At 43.5% G+C, this 26845-nt stretch overlaps 1 protein-coding gene across 1 annotated transcript in view; it reads left to right on the forward strand.

Moving 5' to 3' along the window:
• ANXA2 (annexin A2) overlaps positions 1-26845 on the forward strand; it is a 301172-nt gene that overhangs the window by 152673 nt on the left and 121654 nt on the right. Inside the window, exon 9 of the mRNA XM_044076313.1 lies at positions 22285-22343. Coding sequence (XP_043932248.1) covers positions 22285-22343 — 59 coding nt within the window. The remainder of the gene's footprint in view (positions 1-22284; positions 22344-26845) is intronic.

A 26845-nucleotide genomic window follows, 5' to 3' on the forward strand; every position in this document is an offset into this window, starting at 1 on the left:
CACAACATGGTTTCAGACCCAGCCACAGCACCATGACTGCCCTCCTTTCCTTCCTGGAAACAGTAAATACTGCCCAAGTCTCTGGCTCTGTTGTATCCACTCTCCTCCTTGACCTTTCTATAGCCTTTGACACCATATCTCACAGCCTTCTCCTTACTAAGCTATCTAACCTTAACCTATCCCCTGCCACTATCAATTGGTTCACCAACTATCTCTCCCATAGGCAACAAGCTGTCAAATGGAAAACTGCCATCTCCTCCTTTCTAAATACACCCACTGGTGTCCCCCAAGGTTCCATCTTGGGTCCTCTCCTCTTCAATATATTCATAAATGACTTCTCCCACTCAATTCCCCACGCCAAACTTGTTCAATATGCAGATGACTCTACAATCATCTGCACAGCCACATCCATTCTCACTCTTAAAATTAACCCAAGAGGCCTTCTCCATCACAGAACAATGGATGAAAAGCAATCATCTAGCACTCAATGCATCTAAAACCAAGCTTATGGTATTTACCCCCTCTACAAACACAACCATTAACAAAAATCTACTCTCTATCAGCCAAAACAACACCCCTCTTGAACTAGTATCTGAAAACAAACTGTTAGGGGTCCTGATAGATGACCAGCTCAAATTCAATAGCCATCTACTACTAAACATGCATGCAAAGTTTATAATGTTTTTTTTTATCTACTACTAAACATAAAAAAAAACATTATAAACTTTGCATGCTTTGACATAAATTCCTCTCCACATCTACTAAACATGCTCTTGCTACAACATTCCTCATTCCTTTACTTCTATATGGGGCTCCTCTTCTAACAAACCTTCAATCATCCCTTAAAAACAAAACTGTCCATGTTATAATAAAATTCCCAAATTTGCCACTGGCCGCAAAGCATCTACCCACCGCTGTGTATGTCTCCACAAACTAAACTGGCTTGAGCTTCCTAACTATCTCGCCTTTACTCAGTTCTGCTTTGCCCACAAACTCATTCCATCCATCCCTCTGTCCCTCACTCAGCTCCACCTTTAAAATGCACATGCCACAAAGAGCCCTAAGATCTAATAACCAAAATCTGATAGAACTGTACAAACCTCTTCACTCGCCAGGGAAAAATCTGCTGTCCTTTTCCCTGGCACGCAATTGGAACCCCCCCCCCCATCCATACCACTGCTAACCTTCCAGCTTTTAAAAAATCTCTACACACACTTAACATCTTCCTGGGAATGCTCCTGCTCTCATCCCTCCTAGTCTAGCCTGCTTACTATAGGCACCACATCATATATACCAGAAACTATAAATTAGCTAAAGCAATAACACCCTAATAATTCTTAAACTCTAGTATTCCATTCAAAATACAACATATTTTCTACAACAATGCAATGCTAGTCTTGTATAGCATAACCAAAGATTCTTTGCTTGTAATCACCTGTTCCTCTGTTTTTTGTCTTGAACACACATTTCTCTTTTTTGTCAACCACTGTTAAAGTTTTTTACCACTGTTTTTGTCAATTTGTATTAATTTGACTGAATGTGTTAAAGTATCTTTATTCAGGAGCTTTTCTCCCCAGGACTCCATTGAAAACGGGTACTTCGGGGCCCAATGGACAATCCTGGTAAATCAACTGTAAATAAATAAAGAATCCATCCCATCTGCATCTCCTCCTGAGGATTATTCTTTTGGAGAAACCTTGCATACTTTAAGGGAACATTTTCATTGGGGAAAGTCAGGATTTTTGGGATACTTATCTATTTATAAAACAAACAAAAAAATAAAAATGCATAATAATGACAAAATATGGAATTATTATAGATCAGTTAATGGACATGTGCCAAATGACGGAGATAAACTAATTCTTCTCTCTCCAAAGCAGACATCACTTTCATTACATTGGAGACTTTTTACATGGCAATTCATACACAGATCTTATGTAACCCCTCATAAAATGGAACTTATGTTTAAGAAAAATATTGGCTGCTGGAGATGTGATTTATCAATAAAAGCAGACTGGCAACATATGTTCTACGAATGCCATTTGATTAAACCATATTGGGATAAAATAAATTATTTTCTGCAAATGGTATTCAATGATAAATTCCAGATTTCCAAATCTATTTTGTTTAATGCACCTGTACCCGACTGTGTGCCAAGAACAAAATATGTAATCTTATGGACTCTCCTAGCTATTGCAAGGAAGAACATTAAACTGGAAATCCAAAGCTTCTCCAACTTTTAAGCAATTCATGAATATGGTGTCGGCATTATCGCAATTGGAAATTAACACTGTTAAAGGAAGAACTGAAAGAACTACATCATTATACGTAGCATGGCAAAAAGTAACTGAAATACTGGAGAATAATGACTGCAGCAGATTATAATCAGGAAACAATTGTACAGAAAGTCAATTATATGTCAACAATACACACCATGGTAAATACTTTATTTTGGTTTTAATGTTTGATATCTGTTTAGAGGTTTTAGCCTACCTTTTTAAATAATTTGTAAATACTTCATTGTCATAAATAACCTGCATTCATGTTTTCTTGTTTTTGGAAATGAATAAAAATATTTAAAAAAACAAAAAAAAAAAAAAACAAAAGGATTTCTCTGAATCAAGAGGCTTGAGGATTTCCTTCCTCAGCATAGGCCTTTGGCTGTACCTCCTGTATTAGACATTGTTGATGTGTTTTCAGAATCTAGCATGGCTCCTGATTCTCTACCTCCAGCTCCTAGTAAGCCAGGTAGATATTACAGGGTACCGGACACCCACAAATTTCTATTCAAAAATCCTGCTGCTGCTGATCCAGAGGCTATCTCACAGGGTCCCAAAGGTCTCTACAGCCAAAAATCCTACCCCCTCTGATAGAGATTCCAGGGTGCTGGATAGATGGGGAAAGAAGGTTTAAACGTCTGCAAACTTGGCAATCGGTTTTAAACTGCCAGTTTCATATGCTTAAATATCAACAGCATGTTATGGGCTTATTGAAACAGAAAATGTTTATTTCTGATTGTGTGGAAAATAAAGAATTACAGGAATTATTGCATGCAGCAGAACAGGCTGGAAAGCATACTTTACAATGTGGTTTTGATTCCTTGGAGGCCTCTTGTAGGGCCGCAGTTACTGGCTCTGTGATTGGAAGGCATGCCTGGCTCAAGGAGCAAAATATGCCTGATCATGTTAAAGCTAAATTGTTGGATGCCCCTTTACACCATGATACTCTGTTTAGTAATAAGGCAGAAGAGGTTTTAAAGAAAATGGAAGACTAAGCTAAATCTATGCAAACTGTAAAAGATCTTACAAGTGCAGTCACCCAGATTCAGTAGGCACTGGCCTACTAAAAATTGGTCCTTTTCTGTGTCCAACAGAGCCACTCAAGGCAAATCCAGGCACTCAAAGGGCTCAAGATACCAATCACAGGGTTCTTGCAGGTCAAAGCAATGGGGTGCTTCCTCCAAATCTGGAGGAAACAAATCACAACCCTACAGTAAGCAGTCTCAATGACTTCCCTCTACCTTCACCAAGCACTTGTCTTTTGGCAGCCCCCCTTGAGGGGAAAATTAGCACTTCATGCTCAAAATGTTCAGTTAATTACCCAGGACAAGTGGGTATTATACACAGTATCCCAGGGGTACAGATTTCATTTCCATGCTTTGCCAATTCCAAACAGTTGGCCAGATCTGCCACAAAATCAATGGGCAAAGGCTCAGAAACAAGTTGCGTCCCTCATGGATATGGGGGCTATTCAACCAGAACAGGAAAAAGGACAAGGTTTTTATTAAAGACTTTTCCTAGTACCCAGAAAAGACCATGCCTGGCGTCCAATACTGGACTTATCAATTTGAACATGTTCCTGGACATTCCAAAATTCAAAATGCTGACTTTACAGCAGCTACTGCCTATGCTGGACAGGAACGCTTGGTTAGTGACTCTAGACTTAAGAGGTATACCTGCATATCCCAATCAGGGAATCGTGCAGAAGATTCCTCCGATCAAGGCAGGTTTTTTTGCATTACCAATTCTCTGCACTGCCCTTTGGCTTATCTACTGCACCCAGGGTGTTTACAAAGTGCCTGGCACCAGTAATTGCATTTTGCAGACAAAAAAGCATACAAATGTATCCTTACCTGGACGAAGAACAAGGACATTCTTCAACATCTGCATTTGTAAAAAGGCTTCTATCATGCCTAGGGTACACAATCTATCATGCCTAGGGTACACAAACAAAAAGAAATCCCAACTGATACCCTCAAACAATTACATTCCTGGGTGCAAGCTTGAATTCAACTACCCAGATTTACCTTATGCCAGACAAAGGCAACTGACAACATACTTCAAACAGATGGCAACAAAAACCCAGTCATGTGCAAGACAAATTCTGCAGGCTTTGGGGTTCATTCTACTAATTCCATATGCAAGACTGCATATGAGGAAACTTCAATGATACCTAAAAAGTTTATGGAGTCAGCATTGTCACAGTCTGGAAACAATGATTCCTCTCATTCCCTGCCTACAACAGGAGTTTATTTGGTGGGCAGACACATTTCACCAAAACAAGGGACTGTCATTCACTCTACCCTCTGCCACCCAAACCGTAACTACAGATGCATCAGACTATGCTTGGGGGGGGGGTCCCACCTGGTGGGGAGATGCATTCAGGGCATATGGAGCCCAAAGCAAATGCATCTGCATATCAACCAGAAAGAGATGCTACCTGTTCAGAATGCTTTGACAGCTTTCAAGGGCTTACTTAATCCAGGACAACTACTGATACCAACAACACCATGGTTATGTGGTACATAAGAAGGGGGGTACACATTCCTACCCCCTTTGCAGACTAGCCATGGCATTGTGGAACACAGCTTTGCCTTACCAAGTACATCTTCAAGCTCACTTCCTGCCAGGAAAACAAAATACTCTGGCAGACTAAGCAGAAATCTTATGGACCTGCACAAGTGGAAACTGGATCCACAAATCTTCAGCATGGTAACAGACCTGGGGGAGCCCAGGCATCTATTTGCCTCTCCCCAAAATTATCAACTGGACAAATTCTGCACAAGGACTTATCACAGACAAGCATGGAAAGTGGATGCCCTATCCTTCAGTTGGAAAAACCTATCAGTTTATGCCTTTCCCCCTCTGCCTCTTCCCTCCAAGGTATTACTAAAGGTCAGACAGGAAAAAACAAAAATGATCCTGATTGCTCCAGACTGGCCTCGCCAGCACTGGTACCCAATTCTAAGGAATATGTTTCAACTCCCTCCTTGGTACTTGCCTCAAATACCTCACCTACTGTCTCAGCAGAACAATCAAATTCTGCACACTCAAGCTCCAAACTTTGAACCTTGCAGCGTGGCTGATCATTTAATTATTTAAACACCTCTCAGTAAATCTGTGATGGATGTTAGAAGCCAGAAGGCCTAGTACTAGAGAAAATCTTATGCTGATAAAATGGAAGAGATTCTATGCTTGGAACCAAGCACAAGGAATGGACACAGCAAAACCAAATATCCCTCAGATTTTACAATACTTGACTGAGATGCTTGACAAGGGCCTATCTTTTTTTCTTCAATAAAAATCTATGCCTCTGCCATCTCTGCTCATTACAACAGAGCCTCCCCTATTTTCCCATCCTCTGCTAAAGCAGTATCTTAGAGGGGCCAGAAATTTAAGGCCTCCCAGAAGATCACCAACTCCTGCATGGGTCCTCAATTTTGTGCTGGAAAAACTCACCCTGCCTCCTTTTGAACCAGCAGCTACTGCGGATATAAAATTTTTATCTTGGGGAAAACAGTTTTCCTCTTGGCAATCACTTCAGCAAGAAGGGTTTCAGAACTACAGGCTCTCATGGCTGTGGAGCCTTTTATTACATTTTACCTGGACAGGGTGTCCCTTAGGGTCAATCCTTCCTTTATGCCTAAGGTGGTATCCAGTGTGGCTCTTAACCAAACCATTCACCTGCCAACATTTTACCCAAATCCACAGAACAAGGGGGGAGTGGATTCTGCATTCATTGGGCGTACACAGGCAACTAAGAGTCTACTTGCACAGGACCAAATCTCTAAAAGTCTGAGCAACTACTAGTGGCATTTGCTTCAGGATCAGAGAGGAAGACTTGTATCTAAGCAGACTATTTCTAAGTGGGTAAGCCACTGCATTCATTTCTGCTATTTACACCATGGTAAACCTGTGCCCAAGGGCATCTGGTCACATTCTACCAGGGCTGCCTCTACCTCAGCAGCCTAAGACCTTCTAGAAGTTGCTACTTGGAGCTCTGTTCATACCTTCACAAAGCATTATCATTTGCCTCTCCTTCAAATCCAGGGCAGTCTTTGCCACTGCAGTTCTGCAGGGTCTTATAGCCACTTCTAATGCTATTTAGTTCCATCCTCCCATCCATAGCTTTGGGATTCTACCCAAATTTAATGACTGCAACAGTGAAACATGAAGAACCTAGTACAGTTGTGTACACTTGCCATAAATGTAGATGTTAGTGTATTCACTGTTACAGTCTGGGTTACCCACCCTCCATCCCCCTTTTCTATAACTTCTCTCTCTCCTCACTATATTCTAAAGCCTTTGTGGTGTATTTGCTTTTAGATGAAGGTAAAGTTTGTTGTTATAAGTGCATTTACATATATTGCTGCTATATGCAAGAAGAACAGAACAAAATGGCGTCTGATGCATGTTTTATACCCCTGACGAACTGACTTCATGGAAGAGGAGACAGCAACCAACGCAGGACCCAAGACTTTGTTATTCAGGCTGACTGAGGGCAACCTGCCAGCAGATTACCCAAATGTAATGACTGCAACATACATACATTTATGGTAAATGTACACAACTGTACTTTCCGTGGCTTATGCCATCCAAGAAAGTTAATTTCACATGCCCCTGTCGAGCAGAGCCACAGAAGTGATCCCTTGGGTGTATTTCCCATTTCCCATCCACTCAGGATTTTTCTTGAGTGCTATTGAGGAACTTTGCTTGACATGGGTAGCTTGTTCCAGAGTATAGGAAGTCTCTGGGACAGGATTCTATCCCTCCAGCATGTCCTGTTTTATTGTGGTGACAAGGTTTAGGTCCCTAGAGCGTGTAGCTTGGAGGGATTGGGATTTCTTTAGTGTAGCATGTCCAACAGCTCTGGGTTTAACATAGCTTTATATGTTGGGTAGAGATCTCCTTGGAGTAGGCGATATGCTACAGAGTAAAACTGGAGTTTTTTGAGACTGTCAGTGTATGCCATCTGTTTGATGCCAGTAATCCTCCAGCTGCTGCAGATGTCTTGAGGTACATTCCAAAAGGGGTGTTGTGTAATGGGTTTAATGAGTGCCAAGTAGAGGGGAACAATGACTTTTTTTTTTTTTTTTTTGTGGATGAGAACCCTTTTGTGATGAGGTGTGCCACATAGAAGGATTTCCTGACTACTGTGATGATGTGATTATCAAAGGAGAGACTACTGTCCACCTGGGTCCCAAGGTCTCATTACACATTTGGCATCTAGTAGACTGTTTGTGGTAGTTCATGGGTACAGAGTTTTTACCAAGGAGATGACCATGCACTTTTTGCATTGAGCTTGAGGCCATTGCTCTAACACCAGGCATCTGTCTCCGAGACCCTTCTGTGGGATGTCCACATCATTTGGGGACTCTACTATGGCTCCTAGTTTGCAGTCCTCTGCAAACGTCATTAGCCAGAGGCCTTCTGTGTTAGCCTGTACTTCAGAGAAGTAGATACCAAACAGGAGAGGTCCCAGGACTGAACCTTGTGGTACTCCACTTGTCACTGGTTTGAATCCGATTTGGAATCTGCAACTTTTACAGTGTGGGTTCTGTCAGTGAGCCAGTTGGCAATCCTTGTGAGGTAGGGATTTATACCTAGTTTAGTGAGTTTAGCTATAATTCTAGAATTGAGGATGGTGTCGAAAGCCTTAGCAAGGTCAAGATAGGCTGTGTTGAACCATCTTACCACTCCACTCTTCAAAAAACTACTTAGAATCTTCCTAAAATGACAATGGCTATGCCCATGCTCAAATCCTGACTGACAGTATCCTCTTGACTGATCACTTTAGTCTTTATTACTGGATTCCTCTTGCTTTCTTCTTCTCTTTGAATTCTTCCTAACAAATTTGTTAGCCCTGGCAACAAATCACTACTCTTGCTATGTTCTATGACTGTACTTGTAAATCAGCTTTTAAGTATGTTTTAAATGTAACTGTAATTTGAGTTTTATTAGTCTGAGTCACTAAAATTTGTTTTAGACAATTGCTTAGTATTGTATATGGAGCTTTTCTCCATGGGCCTTCACTGAAAATGGACATATGTTCAGTCGGACTTTCCCGGTCAACAAATATAAAATAAAAAAATGAAATAAATTACCCTAGTCTACGGCTTTGGTGACTGCCTCAAAGAAGTCTATCAGGTTCAGAAGACGTGATCTGCCTTTCACAAACCCAAACTGGGTGGAGTCCAGAGTTTGGAGGTTACCACTGTCTGAGTTCCATGATGATACGTTCCATGGCGCAGACGAGGCTCATCAGGCTAATAGGATGATGGTTCCCAAGATCAGTGGTGGCTCCCCCTTTGTGTTGTGGGATAACTTTTGTTGTGTGCCATTCAGTGGGCAACAAAGCCTGATGTGAGACTGACTGAACATGGTGCTTATGTGGGGAGCCAGTTCGAAGTTCGTGTAAAACGCAGCCTGGGATGTTGTCCGGTCCCATGGATGCTGTTTTTGATTTTAGAGTGCAGCTTTTACCTGCATAGATGTGATTACAGGGGTACTGCATTTTTCCTGTATAGATATGGGCCCTTTAGGGGGTGGGTAAACTTAGCACTGAACCTGTCTGCCAGGATGTTGGCAATATCAGTTGGATGTCCTTCAAGGATGCATCTGCAGTCATCACATATGGGTTGTCCTGCCTCAGGCAGCCCTTCGGTCGGCCGGATTCCAAAGTCTAGGTCCGGCGTCGGCTGATGTCGCCCTTTCCCCGACGTCAGAGCGCCTGGGGTATAAAAGCGTCAGCCAACGCCATCTTCCTCGGTCTTTCTTGCCGCGTGGTGCCCGAAGCAGAAGCAGTTCGTAAGTGCCGGTCGGCCAGCTCCTGTAATTCAGCTACCGAAGACTTCAAAAGCCAAGTACCCCGTTGGGGACTCTTTCTTGCCTCAGCCGATGTCAGATAAAGTTAATAATTGCTTAACTTGTGGGAAACAAATACCTCATAAGGATTTCCACTCTTACGGCCTCCCCTGCCTAGGCCCAGACCACGACGTCTCTGCCTGTTCAGCCTGTGCTTCCTTCAACCGATGCACTCTTAGACGTCGGGCGGAGTTTGCAGAGGAATTTTTTGGGGCTAGTTTTTCGTACAATATGCCGTCGGAGACTCCGACTTCACCTTTAACAAAGAAATGGAAGGACAAGGACCTACACACGCGGGCCGGGGTTTCAGCTGAAACCACGGCCAGGCCTACCGTGAGTGTCTCTGGCTCGGCTGAAACGGAGTCCTTGGTACTTCCGACCCCCGAAACCGCTCAACCGACAACCTCTGCCCCGGAGCCCCCTGCTGAGTCGGTTATTGAATTTCCTTCTGAAACTGGTGTCCTGGAAACTTCCGACACCATTCCTCTAGACAAAACTACATCAGCACGTGGTGCAGCCAGGCCTCCTGCATCCATGTCCATAAAGGCATTCACCAGGGCTAAAGCTGCTAAAAACACAAAAGCTATGCCTCCCAGGGTTATTCCTCAGGGACCCACTACAAGTTCACAGATTCTAACTTTAGCAGAGTACCTTATTTCCTTAATTAGGGGCTCTCAACCCCATCCGGACAGGGGCTCTCAACCTCCTCTAGACAAAAGGCCCAGGGTTGAGCCCTCTGATCCCCACTCCTCAGAGGAGGCCTCTGGTGGCTGTGCTCTCTCGGACTACCAGGAGGAGGTTTTTTTGGCCTACGAGGATTCGTCTATCCCCCCTGCCTCCCCTCCTGAAGAACTGTCCTTCGGGGAGACCCTTCACTCTGAGAGCATTTCAAATGGCAGGGCCAGGAATTCTCTGATTCCAGGAAAAGATTAAGAACTTTTCTGCATTTACCTCAGCATAGACCTTTGGCTATTCCTCCTGTTTTGAATGTCATTGATGATGTGTACTGAGTCTAGCATAACCCCTGGCACTCTTCCTCCGGCCCCTGGCAAACCCGATAGGTACTACAGGGTCCCGGACTCGCATCATTTTCTTTACAAGGCCCACTCTGCTGATCAAGAAACTATTTCCCAGGGCCCTAAAGGGGTTGCAGCTGCCACTACAAAAAATCCACTCCCCTCTGAAAGGGAGTCCAGGGCTTTAGAGAGATGGGGTAAAAAAGTGTATACTTCTGCTACTCTTTCTATGAGGGCTTTAAATTGTCAATTTCATATGATACAGTACCAAGAGTATTTGTTAGATGAATTGCATAAGAAACTGTCTTCACCTGAACCCCTAGATCGCAAATCTCTTCAGGATCTGGTACATAACTCCCAGCAGGTTAGCAACCATTTTTGCAGTGTGGTTATGATGCATTGGAAGCTTCATGTAGGTCAGCTATGACCGGTGCAGTCATACGTAGGCATGCTTGGCTGAAGGAACAATGTCTGCCAGACCATGTTAAAGCTAAGCTTCTGGATGCTCCACTGGAGAAGCAAAAATTATTTGGCTCCACTGCTCAGGAGGTCTTAAAGAAATTTGAGGAAAAGGCAAAATCTGTACAAACAGTTAAAGATTTTCTACAAGTTCAGCCACCAAGATTCAGCAGAAATTGGCCTACCAAGAATTGGTCCTTTCCGGACACAGAAAGATTTCAGAGAGGCAAGAACAGGCATGCCAGAGGTAGAGGGCAAGCTAGAGGCTCCTACAGAGGACGTCAATGGCAGCCTCCCAACCAGAGAGGTAGTGCAGGACCTACAACTGCTGCACAAGGACAGACTCAATGACTTTGCTTTGACTCCGCCAACCAGGGCTCAATTAGAAGCACCTTTGAGCGGAAAGCTTTCTTTATTCTCAGAAAATTGGCACAGTATTACAAGAGACAAATGGACACTGCAAATAATAGACAAATGATACAGGTTCCATTTTCACGCATTGCCAAAAAGAAAAGGCATGTCAGACCTGCCACCAAATCAAAGGGCAGAGGCTTTGAAACAAATCTCCAACTTAATGCAAATGAAAGCTATAGAAAAGGTTCCTCTTTCAGAACAAGGCCAAGGATTTTATTCCAGACTATTCCTTGTTCCAAGAAAAGAAAATCAATGGAGGCCTATACTCGACTTGTCCGCACCGAATACTTATCTCATTGTGCCAAAATTCAAAATGCTGACTTTACAGCAACTCCTTCCCATGCTGGGCAAGGGGTCTTGGCTGGTGACTCTAGACCTCAAGGAGGCATACCTGCATGTCCCTATCAGACAAAGTTGCAGAAGACACCTCAGATTTCTTGCAGGTTCAGAGCATTATCAATTCTCAGCATTGCCCTTTGGCTTATCTACTGCACCCAGAGTATTCACAAAATGCCTGGCATCAGTAATTGCACACTGCAGACTTCAGGGGATTCAAATATACCCATATCTGGACGACTGCCTTATACAAGCGGACAGCCAGCAAACTTTGGTAAAGGACTTGAGTTATGCCATCCACCTACTGCAGGCCTTGGGATATACAGTCAACATTCACAAATCAAGACTTGTTCCATCCCAAAGAATAACTTTTCTGGGTGCAGATCTAGACACAACCACCCAAATGGCTTTTCTCACAGAAGAAAAACAAAGACAACTACCGGATTACTTCAAGAATCTGACAAGACAAACTCAGCTGACTGCAAGGAAAATTCTGCAGGCCCTGGGTTACATGGCATCTTGCATTCTTCTGATTCCACAAGCAAGGCTGCATATGAGGAAACTACAATGGTACCTAAGGAGTTTATGGACTCAGCACAGTCACAGCTTAGAAACTTTGCTCCCACTCATTCCATGCCTCCAAAAGGAATTTCTGTGGTGGGCTCAAGCATGCCAGTCAAACAGGGGTCTGCCCTTCAGCAAACCAATAGCCAGCCAAACCATTACAACGGACGCTTCAGACCACGGTTGGGGAGCGCACATGGGGAGGGCAGATGTATTCAAGGACTATGGTCACAAAGGGAGCTACGCATGCACATAAACCAAAAGGAAATGCTGGCAGTGATACATGCAATAGAGGCCTTCAAACTCTTTCTGCATCAAGGCCACCTGCTAATAAGGACAGACAACACCACAGTTATGTGGTACATAAATAAGCAAGGAGGCACCCATTCCTACACTCTTTGCAGACTGGCAAAGACTTTATGGGAACTTTCCTTGAAACTCAATATAGAGCTGCAATCCCAGTTTGTGCCAGGAAAAGACAATATACTGGCGGACAGCTTAAGCAGAAATATCATGGATGCACGAATGGATGCTGCACCCAGACATCTTCCTACAGATAACACTATCATGGGGAAGGCCGGACATAGATCTTTTTGCCTCCCCCCACAATCATCAGCTGAAGAAATTCTGCTCAAGGACATGCCACCCACAAGCATGGAAAGTGGACGCCCTCTCTTTCAGCTGGAGAACTCTTAACAGTGTATGCATTTCCACCTCTTCCATTATTGACCAAGGTCTTAGTGAAGATCAGGACAGAGCAGCCAAAAGTGATTCTGATAGCTCTGGACTGGCCAAGACAGCACTGGTACCCACTGTTAAAGAGCATGTCATGCACGAAACCATGGCCTCTTCCTCAGTGGCCACTTCTCCTGACACAGCACAATTACAAAACTCTGCATTCCAACCTGAAAACCTTGTGACTAACAGCCTGGAAAATACCTTGACTCCTCCTCAGGATAAGCTATCCAAGAGAGTGAAGGATATCATCATGGAAGCTTGCTGACCTTCCACAAGAAGGGCATATTCAGCAAAATGGAAAATATTTCACACTTGGAGCACCTCAAAGGGCCTAGATGTGACAGTGATGAACATGGCATGTATCCTGGAATACTTGGCGGAAATGCTCCACAATGGCCTGTCCTACTCTTCCATTAAAATTCATGCTTCAGCAATTTCAGCAGAGTACAATACTGATCCACCTGTCTTTTCTCATCCTCTCCTAAGACAGTTTCTAAGAGGAATTAAAAACATCAATCCTCCAAGGAAACCTCCAGTGCCTACTTGGGACCTTAACTTCATGTTGGAAAAACTAACTCTGCCTCCCTTTGAACCAGCAGCATCTGCAGAACTACAGTTCCTGTCTTGGAAGACTGCCTTCCTTCTGGCCATAACCTCAGCAAGAAGAGTATCTGAGTTGCAGGCCCTCATGGCAGTACAGCCATTTCTTATTTTTCATCAGGACAGAGTCTCATTGAGAACCAATCCTTCATTTATGCCAAAGGTGGTATCCAGGGTCTCATTAAACCAAGCTATTCACCTGCCTACCTTCTTCCCAAATCAACAAAACAAAGGGGAGAAACTTCTGCACACCCTGGACATACACAGACAGTTGCGCTACTACTTGGACAGAACTAAAAGCTACAGAAAAACTGACCAGATGTTGGTAGCATATGCTGCTGGTGCACAAGGAAAAGCAATTTCCAAACAGACAATTTCAAAATGGATAGGGAATTGCATTAGTTTTTGTTATTCCTTTCATGGAAAAACTGTGCCAGCTAACATTAGACCTCATTCCACCAGAGCCACAGCCACCTCCACAGCCTTCTTAAGAGGGGTGGCTACCAAGGACATTCTAGAAGCTGCTACATGGAGCTCCATGCATTCATTTTCCAAGCATTACAATTTACCTTTATATTCCAGATCCAGAGCAGGCTTTGCTACGGCAGTCCTGCAGGGTATTTTAGCTACACCATCCTTTACATAGATCCTCCACCCCCAGATTGGCTATGGTATTCTACCCATATGTGATGACTGCAGATGCATCCTTGAAGGACATAGTACAGTTTTGTACCTACCATAAATGTAGATGTCCTATAGGTATGCATCTGCAGTCAGGTTTACCCTTCCTCCTTCCCCTCTGTGGTATTTCTTGGGTACTTAACCCCAGCTAGCTATAAGAGGGATATCTATTATGGTGTATTTGTTTTATATTACTGTGCATGTTTGGAATTTTTTGCATTTCTCCAAATTTAGCCTTCCTTAGAGGGCACCTGGCATCTGGGGCAAGAAAAACTGAGGAAGATGGCGTCTGCTGATGCTTTTATACCCCAGGCGCTCTGACGTCGGGGAAAGGGTGACATCAGCCGACGCCGGACCCAGACTTTGGAATCCAGCCGACCGAAGTGCTGCCTGAGGCAGGACAACCCATATGTGATGACTGCAGATGCATGCCTATCGGACATCTACATTTATGGTAGGTACAAAACTGTACTTTCGGTAATTTTCGTGTCGTTGTGCTGTAACTCCGGAGCAGATCTGGCCATTGAGATTCTTGACATAGCTATAGAATGCATTGTGGTTGCCCTTAAAAATCAGTGGCGATTTTTGTTTTCTTAGCTAGCTTTAGAGGATCTTGTAAGGGATCTCAGCTTCTTACTGAGGCTGACCATGGAGCTCCTACACTCTTGGGAGTTTGCACTTTTTTTTTTTTTTGCAACAGTTTCTTCCTTCTGTTGTAGAGTTTATGGCATGGGACCACCTCATTGGCTTCCTCTTTTTGGAGGATAGCATCTTGGTTCTGTGGGATAGTACGATCCATGCACTCATGTAAGTGCTTATAGAGTGCATTTGCGTAGGATTCAGCAGTTGTAACTGTATTGTCCATCTGCATAGGTGTCATGAAGTTTAAGACTTCTGTCTTAAGAAGCATGAAGTTGGCTTTGGAGAAATGTTTTACTGTTTCCTTAATGGTGGGGGCGGGATGCGGATATCTAGGGTGATTAGCTTATGGTCAGATCTGACAAACGAGTTGACTTCAGGTGTGGAACACTGGTCACAGAGTTGCCTCTTTACCCCTTTTTAAGCGGAACCTGGATAACTGGATGGGAAATGGAAAATACATAACTGGGATTCCACCAGTGCCCCTGCTGGACAGGGGCATCAGGTGCTGACTTGTCTCAACATGAGCTAGCCTCTTGGCTAGGCTTACAAGGGCTTCAGGGACAAGGGCCAATAGCCTAGTGACTTCTGTGATACAGAATTGTGACTTGACTTGACATAGTAAAGCTTTACGGAGTCTAATTGAGGTGGCTCCCAAAAAAAAAAAAAAAAAGCAGTTACTAGAACATGGAAATCTAAGTCTGGAACAACTTTACTAGAAGTAGTAAATATAGTAATTGAGATAAAACAACTGGAATTGGTCCCTTTTAGATAAGGGAATAAGCATACTACATAAGAAAAATGGGAATTGTGGGGACAATATATGCAGAGAAGGAACAAGGTTTGAGGCAGGATTTGAATAAGCCATATAATGCTTAACCGACACTGACTGGATAGATAAGTGATGCAGTTTGCAACTAAACTGGTGTCATTTTGTTTTCATTTTTATATAAATGTAAGATTAAGATTACCAAAGAAAAAAAGCTTTGCACCAGTCCTTGTGTATTACAAGAAATGGAGACTCTCCCTTGCCTTGGTGATTACATTTATTATCTGGTATAGACCTAAATGGGTATCTCACACCTGAAAGGCCTTTGGAGTATTTAAATTAATAGCTATAAAAGCTGTTCCTGTCCTGGGATAGAATGACTGGCATGGGGAAAAGTCTTGGCTGCTTTCACTGGGTGGAGTCTGCAATCTGTCCATAAAGGCCTTGGCCACACTTCAGCTTCTATCTTGATGCATTTTGCTTAGCATCACATGAGATCCAGTTTTACCTGAGGAACTTGGGTGTAGAGCTAATACCGATGGGATAAGAATTCCTCTGCTGTTCTTGTTCTGCAACCTGACATGGGGTTTTGCTCTAAAATCTGTACCAATGGTAAGGAGGCATGTCATAAAGGGATGGCCATTACAGCACCTTCACCTAAAAACATTGAAGGTGATCACAGGCAACACTACAGTATCCCCTTCCTTGTACACTAATCTGTGCTGGCCGTGCATATTTTATGATGACCTCTTGTGCCTGCCATACACATTATATGACAACCTCTGAAACTTATCAAGGACTCCACTTGCAGGCCTTGGATTCCTTCAGGCTACGGTCTGATCGTGAACAAGCTAAGCAACTTTTCAGCAGCCACCACTTTTAGATCAGATGCCTCAAACTCCCACACGGGTGGGAATGTCAAGTAATGAACCTTTCCCATTGGAGGGTTACGGTCATACAAAGCTGGCCTTCAGATGCCATATAAAAGAATGGCAGTGAATGTCTTCACCATGCTATGGAGAGAACTTTCTTGCGTACCTTTTATACCCTATTTACAATCCTATTTAAAAAAAAAAAATTGATGGAGCCAAGCTCATTGTCTTGGCCCCTTTGTGGCTAAGATGACCCTGGCTTCAGCTGCTGTAACTGGCATTTTCTCTTGCATTCACCTTTGTATATCTCATTAACTGGTTTCCTGTTGAAATTTTAGGACTTGCCATGTCTAATCCAGACGCATTGAAAAAGGACAAAATACAAGTGGACAAATTTTGAGCATTATTGTTCTCCTTTTAACCTTTTTTTTCCCTGAGGCAAGCTGCCTCTTGATGTAGGGAGCAAGCCCCCGCCCCTAAACCATACCAAAAAAGGGAATATTCTGAGAAATAACAGCCTTCGGTTTGGTATGAAAGTCCATCTTTCAGGAAGTCACTACATTACAGGACTCTGCAATAATAGTCCTGACCATTCAAATGATTACCTATTTTAACCTCTCTCTAGTAAAATGGATGCTGCACCTGACACCCTTGGGATTACAGATACTAGCTAGGGCTCTTGCCACCCCTATAGTGCATTTTTTAGGCAAGGTTAAAATGACAAATTCACCACCGTAACCGGTACAAACAAGCAAAATCTGAGGGTAATGTTACTATATTGCTGGAAGTCTAAACCTCAAAATGCACTCACTTGAGGCACTCCTTAAAAGTGGAGAACATAGACATCTGTGCAGTAACAGAGATCTTGTTCAAGGCTCCAGAGGGCACCCCTGCATTACCAGGCTATAATTCATACCACACCTTTTGGCCACCTAACCTGGACTGATGCACTAAAGGCAGAAGCGTGTCCGTATTCATTAAGGATATCCACACCTCCAGGCTAGTTGCTCAGCGTAATGCATCCTAGATTATCCAAGTGCAACTCTGGGCAAGACCACAGTCCAGATTGCAGCTTGCTACAGATCCCCCACCATGCCCTAGGATTCCCATTCCTCATTTATTGATGCGCTAAAAAATCTTAGGGTACAACCTAACACCCTAATAATGGGAGACTTCACTACCCCACCATTAACTGTGAAAACTACTCGTGTACCAACTCTTGTGCTCAACGTTGTCTGGAATTCTTAAATTCCAATGCCCTGGATCAACTTATCCACACCCCCACCGGGGGCAGCAATATCCTAGACCTGGTCATTACCAACATGGGCAACTGGCGTTCCACACCAGAGGTCAAATTCTCGTTGGTCAGATCCGACCACAAACTTAATCACCCTAGACATCCACATTCCACCCCCACCCCCTATTAGGGAAACCACATCCCACCCCCATTAGGGAAACCACTGTAAAAAAAATTTCTCCAAAGCCAACTTCACGCTTCTTGACAGAAGTATCAAACTTCATGACACCCATGCTGATGGACAATAGAGGTACGACTGCTGAATCCTACACAAATGCACTTTATAAGCACTTACACAAGTGCATGGATTGTGCAATCACAAACTGAACCAAGATGCTTTCCTCCAAAAAAAGAAGCCAATCTGGTGGTCCCCTGCCATAAACTCTACAACAGAAGAAAAACTGTTTCAAAAAGAGTAAAATCCCATGATTGGAAGGAACTCTCTGGTCAGCCTCTGTAAGAAGCTGAGATCCCTCATAAAATCCTCCAAAGCTAGTTACGAAAATAAAATTGTCACTGATTCTAAAGACAACCCCAAAGCAGTCTATAGCTATGTCAAGAATCTAAATGGCAACACTCAGATCTGCTGAGTTACAGCACAATGGCATTAAATATACAGAACCAACAGATATTGCCAACATCCTGGCAGGTTCAGTACTAACTTTACCCCCCCCCCCCCATATCCCCTAAAGGGCCCATCTCTAAACCTGAAGAATGTAAAGTTCCTGTAATCACGGCTGCATAGGTAAAAACCACACTCTCAAAAGCCAAGAACACCACATCCATGGGACCTGACAACATCCCAGGCTGTGTTCTACATGAGCTACAGAATGAACTGGCACCCCACCTAAGTACCATGTTCAATCGTAGTCTCATCTCAGGCTTTGTGCCCACTGAAAGGCACACAGTGACCATTATCCCACTTCACAAAGGGGGAGCTACCATGGACCCCGGGAACTACTGCCCAATTTAGCCTGATGAGCCGGGTCTGCAAGGCTATGGAACGTATCATCGTAGTACTTATAAACCATGACACTGGTAATCGCCAAACTCTGGACCCTACCGAGTTTGGGTTTGTAAAATGCAGATCATGTCTCCTAATCCTGATAGACTTCTCTGAAGTGGTCACCAAAGCCATAGATGAGGGTAAGGTGGTTCACACAGCTTATCTAGATCTCTCCAAGGCTTTCGACACAATCCCCCACTCTGAAATTAGATAAACTCACTAAACTAGGTATAAATCCCCATGTCACAAGATGGGTTGCCAACTGGCTCACGGACGGAACCCACACAAAGTAGCAGACTCCAAATCCAACTTGACCAGTGACAAATGTACCACAGGGTTCAGTCCTGAGTCCTCTCCTGTTTGATATCTACTTCTCTGAAGTACAGGCTAACGCAGAAGGTCTTTGGCTAATGAAGTTTGCAGATGACTGCAAACTAGGAGCCATAATCAAACTCCTATGTGGACATCCTACAAAAGGGCCTCAGACAGATGCCTGGTGTCAGCCATGGCCTCAAGCTCAGTGCCAAAAAGTGCATAGTCATCCCTTTTGGTAAAAACTCTGTACCCATTAACTACCACATAGGCAGTAGTCTACTTAACACCAAAAGTGTGATAACAGACCTTGAGACAGGTGGACAGTAATCTCTCCTTTGATAATCACATTGCCACAGTAGTCAGGAAATCCTTCTACATGGCACACCTCATCACAAAAGGTTTCTCATCCAGGAAAAGAGGTAATTGTTTCCCCCATTAGACCCATTATAGAGTACAATGCCCCTTTTGGTATGTACCTCACAAGACATCTACAACCACTGGAAAGGCTGCAGAAATACCTCACAGAGGATTACTGGCCTCAAACGGATCCCCTAAGCTGACCGTCTCAAACTCTAGCTTTACTCCGTTGCATATCTCCTACTCGGAGGAGATCTCAATGTACAAAGCTATGTTAAACCCAGAGCTGTTGGACATGCTCCACTTAAAGAAATCCCAACCCTCTGAGCTACATGCTCTAGGGACCTAAACCTTGTGACCACAAAAAAAAGAGAACATGCTGGAGGGATATTCTTGTCTCAGAGACTTCCCATACTCTGGAACAAACTACCTATTTATATCAAAATAGGGTTGGGAGGGTGGCCTAATGGGAAGTGTTTGCCTTACAAACACAAGGTGCAGGTTTTGAGTCTCACAAGGGATAATTGGCTAGGGTTAAAATGGCTCACAAGGGCAATTGGCTTAGAACTAATCTATGAACCTGTGAACCAAAGCTCCTCATTAGCACTCTTCAAGAAAAATCTTGATTGGCTGGGAGATGGGAAATTCACCCCGGGATCACTTCTGTGGCTCAGCTCAACAAGGGCACAGGAAAATAATTTTCTTGGGTGGCGAAAGCCAGGGTACCGTTTGGCTAGTCTTAATAGGCCCTAGGGCCAATAGCCTAGTACCTACCTATGATTGAGCCCAGTATCATTTGGAAACCAGTGCACAAATGTAATATTGCACATTTCCCACAAAAGTAGGAGGCTTGATATTGGTTGCATTGTGTACTATCTGAGCTTTCAGAACTTTTCAGGTTGCAGTTCTTAGGAACTTGGACCTTCCTTTGTCTTCCAGATGTCTGTTCAGATAATTATTAATTTGGGTGTCATACCTCTGTCCCCACCTCCTTGCCTAAAACTAGTGGCGTCCACAGATTTTTTTTCTGTAAGTGCAGAAAGTAGCACTGGCCCTGTACTCTGTCTCATTGGTATTCATTCCTACACTAGAAAAATGTTATTGGTAGGTATTGCAGCCCATAACAGGCCATGAATTACAAGGAGTTTTATAACTTTAAAAAAGTGATGGAAATGAACAAAAAAAAATGCTATTCTTCTGATGCCACATTCTTCAACAGAGACCAGGTAACGCTTAGTAGCTGTGGTCTCTGAGCCTGCAGTCTGCTAGCTTTTTCCTGATTTTTTTAAAGCCACAGAATAACAAGGAAACGATAGTGCTACTAGAACAGTGTATAGAACAGAGCTAGACGGACAAGATCTAAACATCCGTCTTCCTAGGCGAAGATGGCAGTACAGTCAGAACTCCTTGCGTACCTCTTCTGGAAATAAGGTGGTAAGACTTGCTACTACCATCCTGCTGAGCATGTTTGGACAGCCATCGTCCCTTGTGGTGATACCGAACTGCTCTAGTGGTCTTTCTATGGATAGAGCACAGTGAACACTACAGTAGTGATGCTACTTATTACAGCACAGATCTAAAAGTAGGATCTCTGCTGTAATGTGGACTCTTGTCACAACCCCCCCCCCCCCAGTTAGTATCCCTTCTGACATCCCAATAGGTATGTGGGAAGGAGAGCCCAAAGAGGTATTCAACCTATCTGGCGAAGCGGATACAGATGAAAGAAAACTGATAATTTGGATTGGGGCCCCACTTCCTTGCTGCCAATTTGACTACCTGGAGAGCCCAGTAACTACCAGAGCTACAAATTGTCATATTTTCATAACATGTTAGCAAATGAGGTCCACTGACAGTAAGTATCCCTACTCAAGGCAACTTTTTTTGTCCAAAAAAATGGCAAGCTAACCTAACGCAACTAAATAGGAGGGCACTGAGCTAAGAGAGCCTAGGCTTTCTGCAGACATCAAAAGATCTGGACACAAGCTGACATGTATGGATAAGGCCCTGACTTAATAATGTCAACCCATGTTTGATTAGCTGCATGACTACTGGGAGGGAGCCCCCCCCCCCCACATCCTCTGCAGTTTAATTCTCCATATATTGCTGGTAGCGAATGCAGATCATGTGATTTGCACACAATCTGCTGCAAAATGGTGTGCTGCTTTTCAAGGCTTTCACTAGTGCACATGCATTGTCAGACACAGCATTGCATAGAACCTGCAAGCCACCTATGAGGAGGGAAGCCCAGAAGATTGGCAAGGATGTTCCAGTCATTACTACCTAAATGTCACGTCTGGAGGTGTGGAAGGGGAAGTAGTAGATGGTCTCTCTTGGGGAAACAAGTGGGCCATAGAGGTTTCACCCAGACTGGAGATGCTCCTCCCTTCCCCAGTTAGTAGGACTAATGATTTGAATGAGATGATGGGGGAGGGGGGGGGTCTCTGCATGAATCCTATGAAGGGGGGTGGCCATGTGCCAGTAGGGTGGATGACTACCTGTGATGGATTAATTATCCATAAGAAGTTTATTTTGGTAGTAACCTGGTACTCTTAACATGTACTTCAGTGAGTTTGCTTGTGTAACGTTTGTAGGCTGGGGGGTAATACTCATAGGCTGGCCTGTCTTCAGAAAGAAAAGTCTTCTCACGCAATTCCTTCTAGCAAGCCAATTCACAGCCAAACTGCAGCAAAAATACTTTTTTGGCTTTGTAACTTCAGTTGATATGTTCTTACCAAACTCTTAGACCCTTAAACTATTCACTTTTATGTCAGGGGGGGACAACTGTACCTCTTGGGTTCCTCACTTTTGCAGTGAGTGACATTTTGTATTCATCACTGTCATTGATGCTTAATGTGTTGGAAGGAGCAAAATGTGTTTAAAAAAAATTGCATGTCTTGGTAACTAACCTTGATTGTCTGTGGTAAAAGTTTTGGAGTTTTGGAAACAATTCCTAATTGCATAGTTTTCAGGAGTGATTTCTGCACTTCGTGTTTGTGTGAGCTACAGACTTCTGCTTTAGAGCAGGAATGCATGATTGAGGGGAAAAATAACTTCATATTCACTTCTGTTTTCATGCAGCTCAGTGTATTCGAAACAAACATCAGTATTTCGCAGACAAGCTTTTTGATTCTATGAAGGTAAACTTCCTTTTTTTTTTTTTTTTCATGTAAATGTTGGTTTTTGGTTTGAAAACATTTGGAAAGACTGGTGGGTGAAGTTAATAAATATTGTGACAATTTATCAGAGATAGCAAGTGTGTAATTTTAAAACTAAGTGATGCAAAAAAATCTGGGTAAAGCACCCTAGTAGGAAGACTGAGTAAAAGTTTGCAACATCTACAATACCTTGGCCACAAGTATTCTACCAAGCCCTAACCGTGATGCTGTGGAATTTTCTCAGTTTTCAGCATCCAGCATATCAGCTTCATCTGTGTCCTTGTGGAATGTTACATCCGGTTCTTTCAGTGACCACCTCAGCTGCTGCCTTCCTGGCCTGTTGGTACCCATTGGCCAAGTCAGAAAAATCCTTGCTAGCAATGCACCAAAGGCTTTTTCTATTTATGTATTTTGACCACTTCCCTCTATACTGTTCAGCAATGTCTTAGGGTTGCCACCATAAGTCCTGACCACCATTTGGCCATTGTTAGATCCTTGCTGCTGTTTTGACAGTCTGAACTGACTTCATCCAAAACTATCCTCTCTCTCTCTAACTTTGGGTATGGAAGCATCTAAATCCCTCTCCAGGAGAGAGAAACATCTGCTAGATGTTCTCCATGACAGTAGTGCTGCTGCTTTGGATCTTCTGGGTTGCTGTTTACTGCCCTGGTCATTTAATCCTTTATACCAAATGGAGATCCGTTCCCTTTGTGATGCAGGAGTCCCATCTGCAACACAGATGACCTGAATTCTACTTTGCTTGGCACTTGAGGAACCAAGTGGGGGATAGGAAAGGTAGAAGCTACCTATCATGGCTGAAGGGATAGGAGTGGATGATCATACCCCAGTATCACCACCAGGGCTGCCATTCTGGCTTATGTATCCTTTGCTTATGGAACTACAGGACATGTACCAATGGACTGTTAACAACCTTGTATAATTTTCTAGGGAAATGGGTAGGACATGGCACAAATTAAAACAAAAATGTCCCAGAGTATAACACTACATTGTAGTGCCCTGATCTGCAGTTAGCCAAAGGAATGATTTCAAACTTGGGAGCCTTATTCAAGACTGAGGAGCAGAACCAATGGCAGCCAGTGGTCTAGTCCCATAAGGTCCAAAAAGATGTTCATGTACCTCTCCTGACAAAGTCCCCAGCTTTGGTATGGGGTACACATGATTTGTGTTGGAACATGGTATTTATTTTTGATGGTTCATGGCTAGCACAAAAGGTCCAAGATAAGATTTTGCATGTCACAACAAAAATTGAACACTGTATATTAGCAGTCTTCACAGATGTGCTCATTCAGGAACAAATCAAATGTGTAGATTCATAGTTTCCAGTTCAATTAAGTACCCCAAAGAGAAAGGTTAGCTTAATCATTGTCCTATATCACTGTTGTAGTATTCTTTACTATAGGGATCTCCCACCCAGGGCAACCAAACATTCGGCCAGTATACCAAAGACTTGTGATCTTGTATGCGCCATACATCACAAATGTTCCCTAAGTGATAGACCGTTACAAGAACTACTTTGTGCCAGTCCAAACCACTCTTGGTTAGAGTGCCATGCCATCTGGTGTAGAAGATAGATGCCCTTTTCCTTGGAAGGGGATGTTATGACCCCCCCCACACTTCCTGAGTCCTGCAGAAGATTCAGCTCAACTCCCTAAAAGTCTTGCTAATGACTCCCTTTTTGGCAAAGATGGCACTGGTACCATCAATGCATCTGGCCAGGGGCAGTCGCAAAAAGTTACCTCACTGGTTGGATCTCTTCACTCAGGACAAGGGATCTGTCATCAATCCTCACTTTTCCAGAAAATTGATTCCGGTGCCTTTTGAGCCTTCAGGTTCTGCTGCTTTGCAACATTGTACCTGGAAGACTTTTGTTGCTGGCTGTTCTGCTTGGAGAGTTTGAATTCCAGGCCCTTGTGGCCATTTTTCCTTGTTTTCACAGGGACATTGTGTCTCTTCATACTAATTCTTTATGCCCAAGGTGGTAAATGAGTTGTCCTTGAATTAATCAGTACATCTGCCTTTCTTTTTCCCTTCAGTCTGCTAGTGAGAGTTTCCTGTATACCTTGGATTTTCACAGACAGCTCGGGTACTATTTGGATAAAACTAAGGCTGTTTGTAAGTCTGATCAGTTTATTCCTTTCATTCTGGGTCTTTGGGTTTTGCTGCTTCTAAGCAAACCACCTTGTCCTGGATATGAAAGGCCATTTCTTTTTGTTATACTTTTCTTGGCAAGTCTGTCTACTACTGTTGGAGCTTATTCCACTAGAGCTGTTGCCACCTTCAAGGGGTTGAACACCAGTTCCATCCTTGAAGCTGCTGCTTGATCTGCAATGCATACATATTTACCAAGTATTATAAGATGGATATGATTTCTAGAGCCAGAAAAAGTTTTGCTAGAACCACTTTGTATGGGTTTGTTGAGGGCTCTTCTCAACCTTCCACTTCCCATTCTGTTTCTCAAGCTCTTTCTCTCCCTATAGAAAAGAGTACTGCAAAATTGATATAGGTCATGGAACACTTGTGTAAAATCTTACTAAAACTGTAAATGTCTTTCTCTTCACAGGTGCAGTATTCATTCATTCCCTCCCTCCCTCAAGCCTCCTTTTGTTAGGGCATTTTCTCCTTCTGGATGTGCATGGACTCGTTTTGTCCTGTGGAGGTTGATGTTCTTACTTTCACTGTTGCAGTCATTACATTTGGGTTATCTGCTTGCAGGTAACCCTCAGTCGGCCTGATTAACAAAGTCTTGAGTCCTGCGTCTGTTGCTGTCCCTTCTTCCATGACGTCAGGTCGTCAGGGGTATAAAGCATGCAGCTGATGCCATTACATCAGTCATTCTTGCCGTGCGGTGCCCAAAGCAGAAGCAGTTCGCAAGTGACAGTCTTCAACTAAAGCTAAGTACCCCGTTGGGGAAACTTTTTCTTGCTCCTTACCGATGTCAGTAAAAGTTAATTGCATTACTTGTAGAAAGCAAATACCTCAAAGATTTTCATTTGTACTGTATTCCTTGCCTAGGCCCTGACCAATGACATACCTTGCTGTCGGTTTTGTGCTTTAATAATCAGCGTTATCCATAGTCTGTATATTTTCCCCTCTAAATATTTCTGTTCTCTGTTTAATTATCCAGAAATTTTGGTTACCCATTCGACTACTGGGATTCTGAAAAATGCAAAGATAAAGACAGGCTGCCGAGGTCCAAAACGGCAGACAATGCTTCTCCTAAGCCAGTCACTAGTTCAACTGTAGGCGCTTTCGCAGCCCCTGATACCTGCTACTTCTGATTTGCAGGCCTCTACTGAGACCCATTCGGCGTCCGGTATGCCGCGAGATGCTTCAACAATGGAACCCGCATATGTCTCTACCATGGATGGGTCTGAAGCTGCTGTGCAGGCACCGGCTTCTGAAGGTGTATTCAGGCCTATAGACTTGCATGTTAAATTTACGCCTCCTTCTTTACTTAGGCCTAAATCTCGATCCATGCCTAAAAAAAAGATGCTCAGGCCTCTATGCCTAAAAAAAAACAAATAAGAATGGCTGAAGATCTAATTACTCTAATCAGGGGTAGCCAACCCCCCCCCCCCTTCTAAGAGGCCTAGGACTGAAGTTGATTATGAATCTTCTCACCAGGATTCTGTTTTTTCCTGATCTGGATTTGCCCTTGTCTACTTATGAAGATGTCCTTCAAGGATGCATCTGCAGTCCTTACAAATGGGTTGTCCTGTCGTCAGGCAGCCCTTCGGTCGTCCGGATTCCAAAGTCTGGGTCTGGCCTCGGCTGGTGTCGCACTTCACCCGACGTCATAGCTGCAGTTCTTCGGGTATAAAGGCATCAGCCGACGCCATTTTCCTCAGTCTTTCTTGCCGCGTGGCGCCCGAAGCAGAAGCTGTTCGCAAGTGCCGGTCGGTCAGAACCAGAGATTACTACTACCGAAGACTTCTAAAAAGCTAAGTACCCCGTTGGGGACTCTTTCTTGCCTCAGCCGATGTCAGAAAAAGTGAATAACTGTTTAACTTGTGGGAAACAAATACCTCATAAAGATTTCCACTCTTACTGCTTACCTTGTGGCTTGGGGATTTCTTTCTACCTCAGCATAGGCCTTTAGCTATTCCTCCTGTACTAGACATTGTTGATGCTTTTTCAGAATCTAGTTTGGCCCCTGATTACCTGCATCCTGCTCCCAGAAAACCTAACCGATATTACAGGGTCCCAGAGTCACACAAGTTCCTTTTTAAAAACCCTATTGCAGATCCAGAGACTATTTCACAGGGGCCCAAGGGCATTAAGGTTTCTACTGCTAAATATCCTACCCCTTCTGATAGACTCCAGGGCGCTGGATAGATGGGGTAAGAAGGTTTACACTTCTGCAACCTTGGCCATTAGGGCTTTAAACTGCCAGTTTCATATGTTAAAGTATTAGCAACATATTATTGACTGCTTAAACAGAAAATTATGTTGATTTCCTGACC

This window comes from Protopterus annectens, chromosome 7.part0 (genome assembly GCF_019279795.1).
Source record: "Protopterus annectens isolate FY-2018-M chromosome 7.part0, PAN1.0, whole genome shotgun sequence".
Lineage (NCBI taxonomy): Eukaryota > Metazoa > Chordata > Ceratodontiformes > Protopteridae > Protopterus > Protopterus annectens.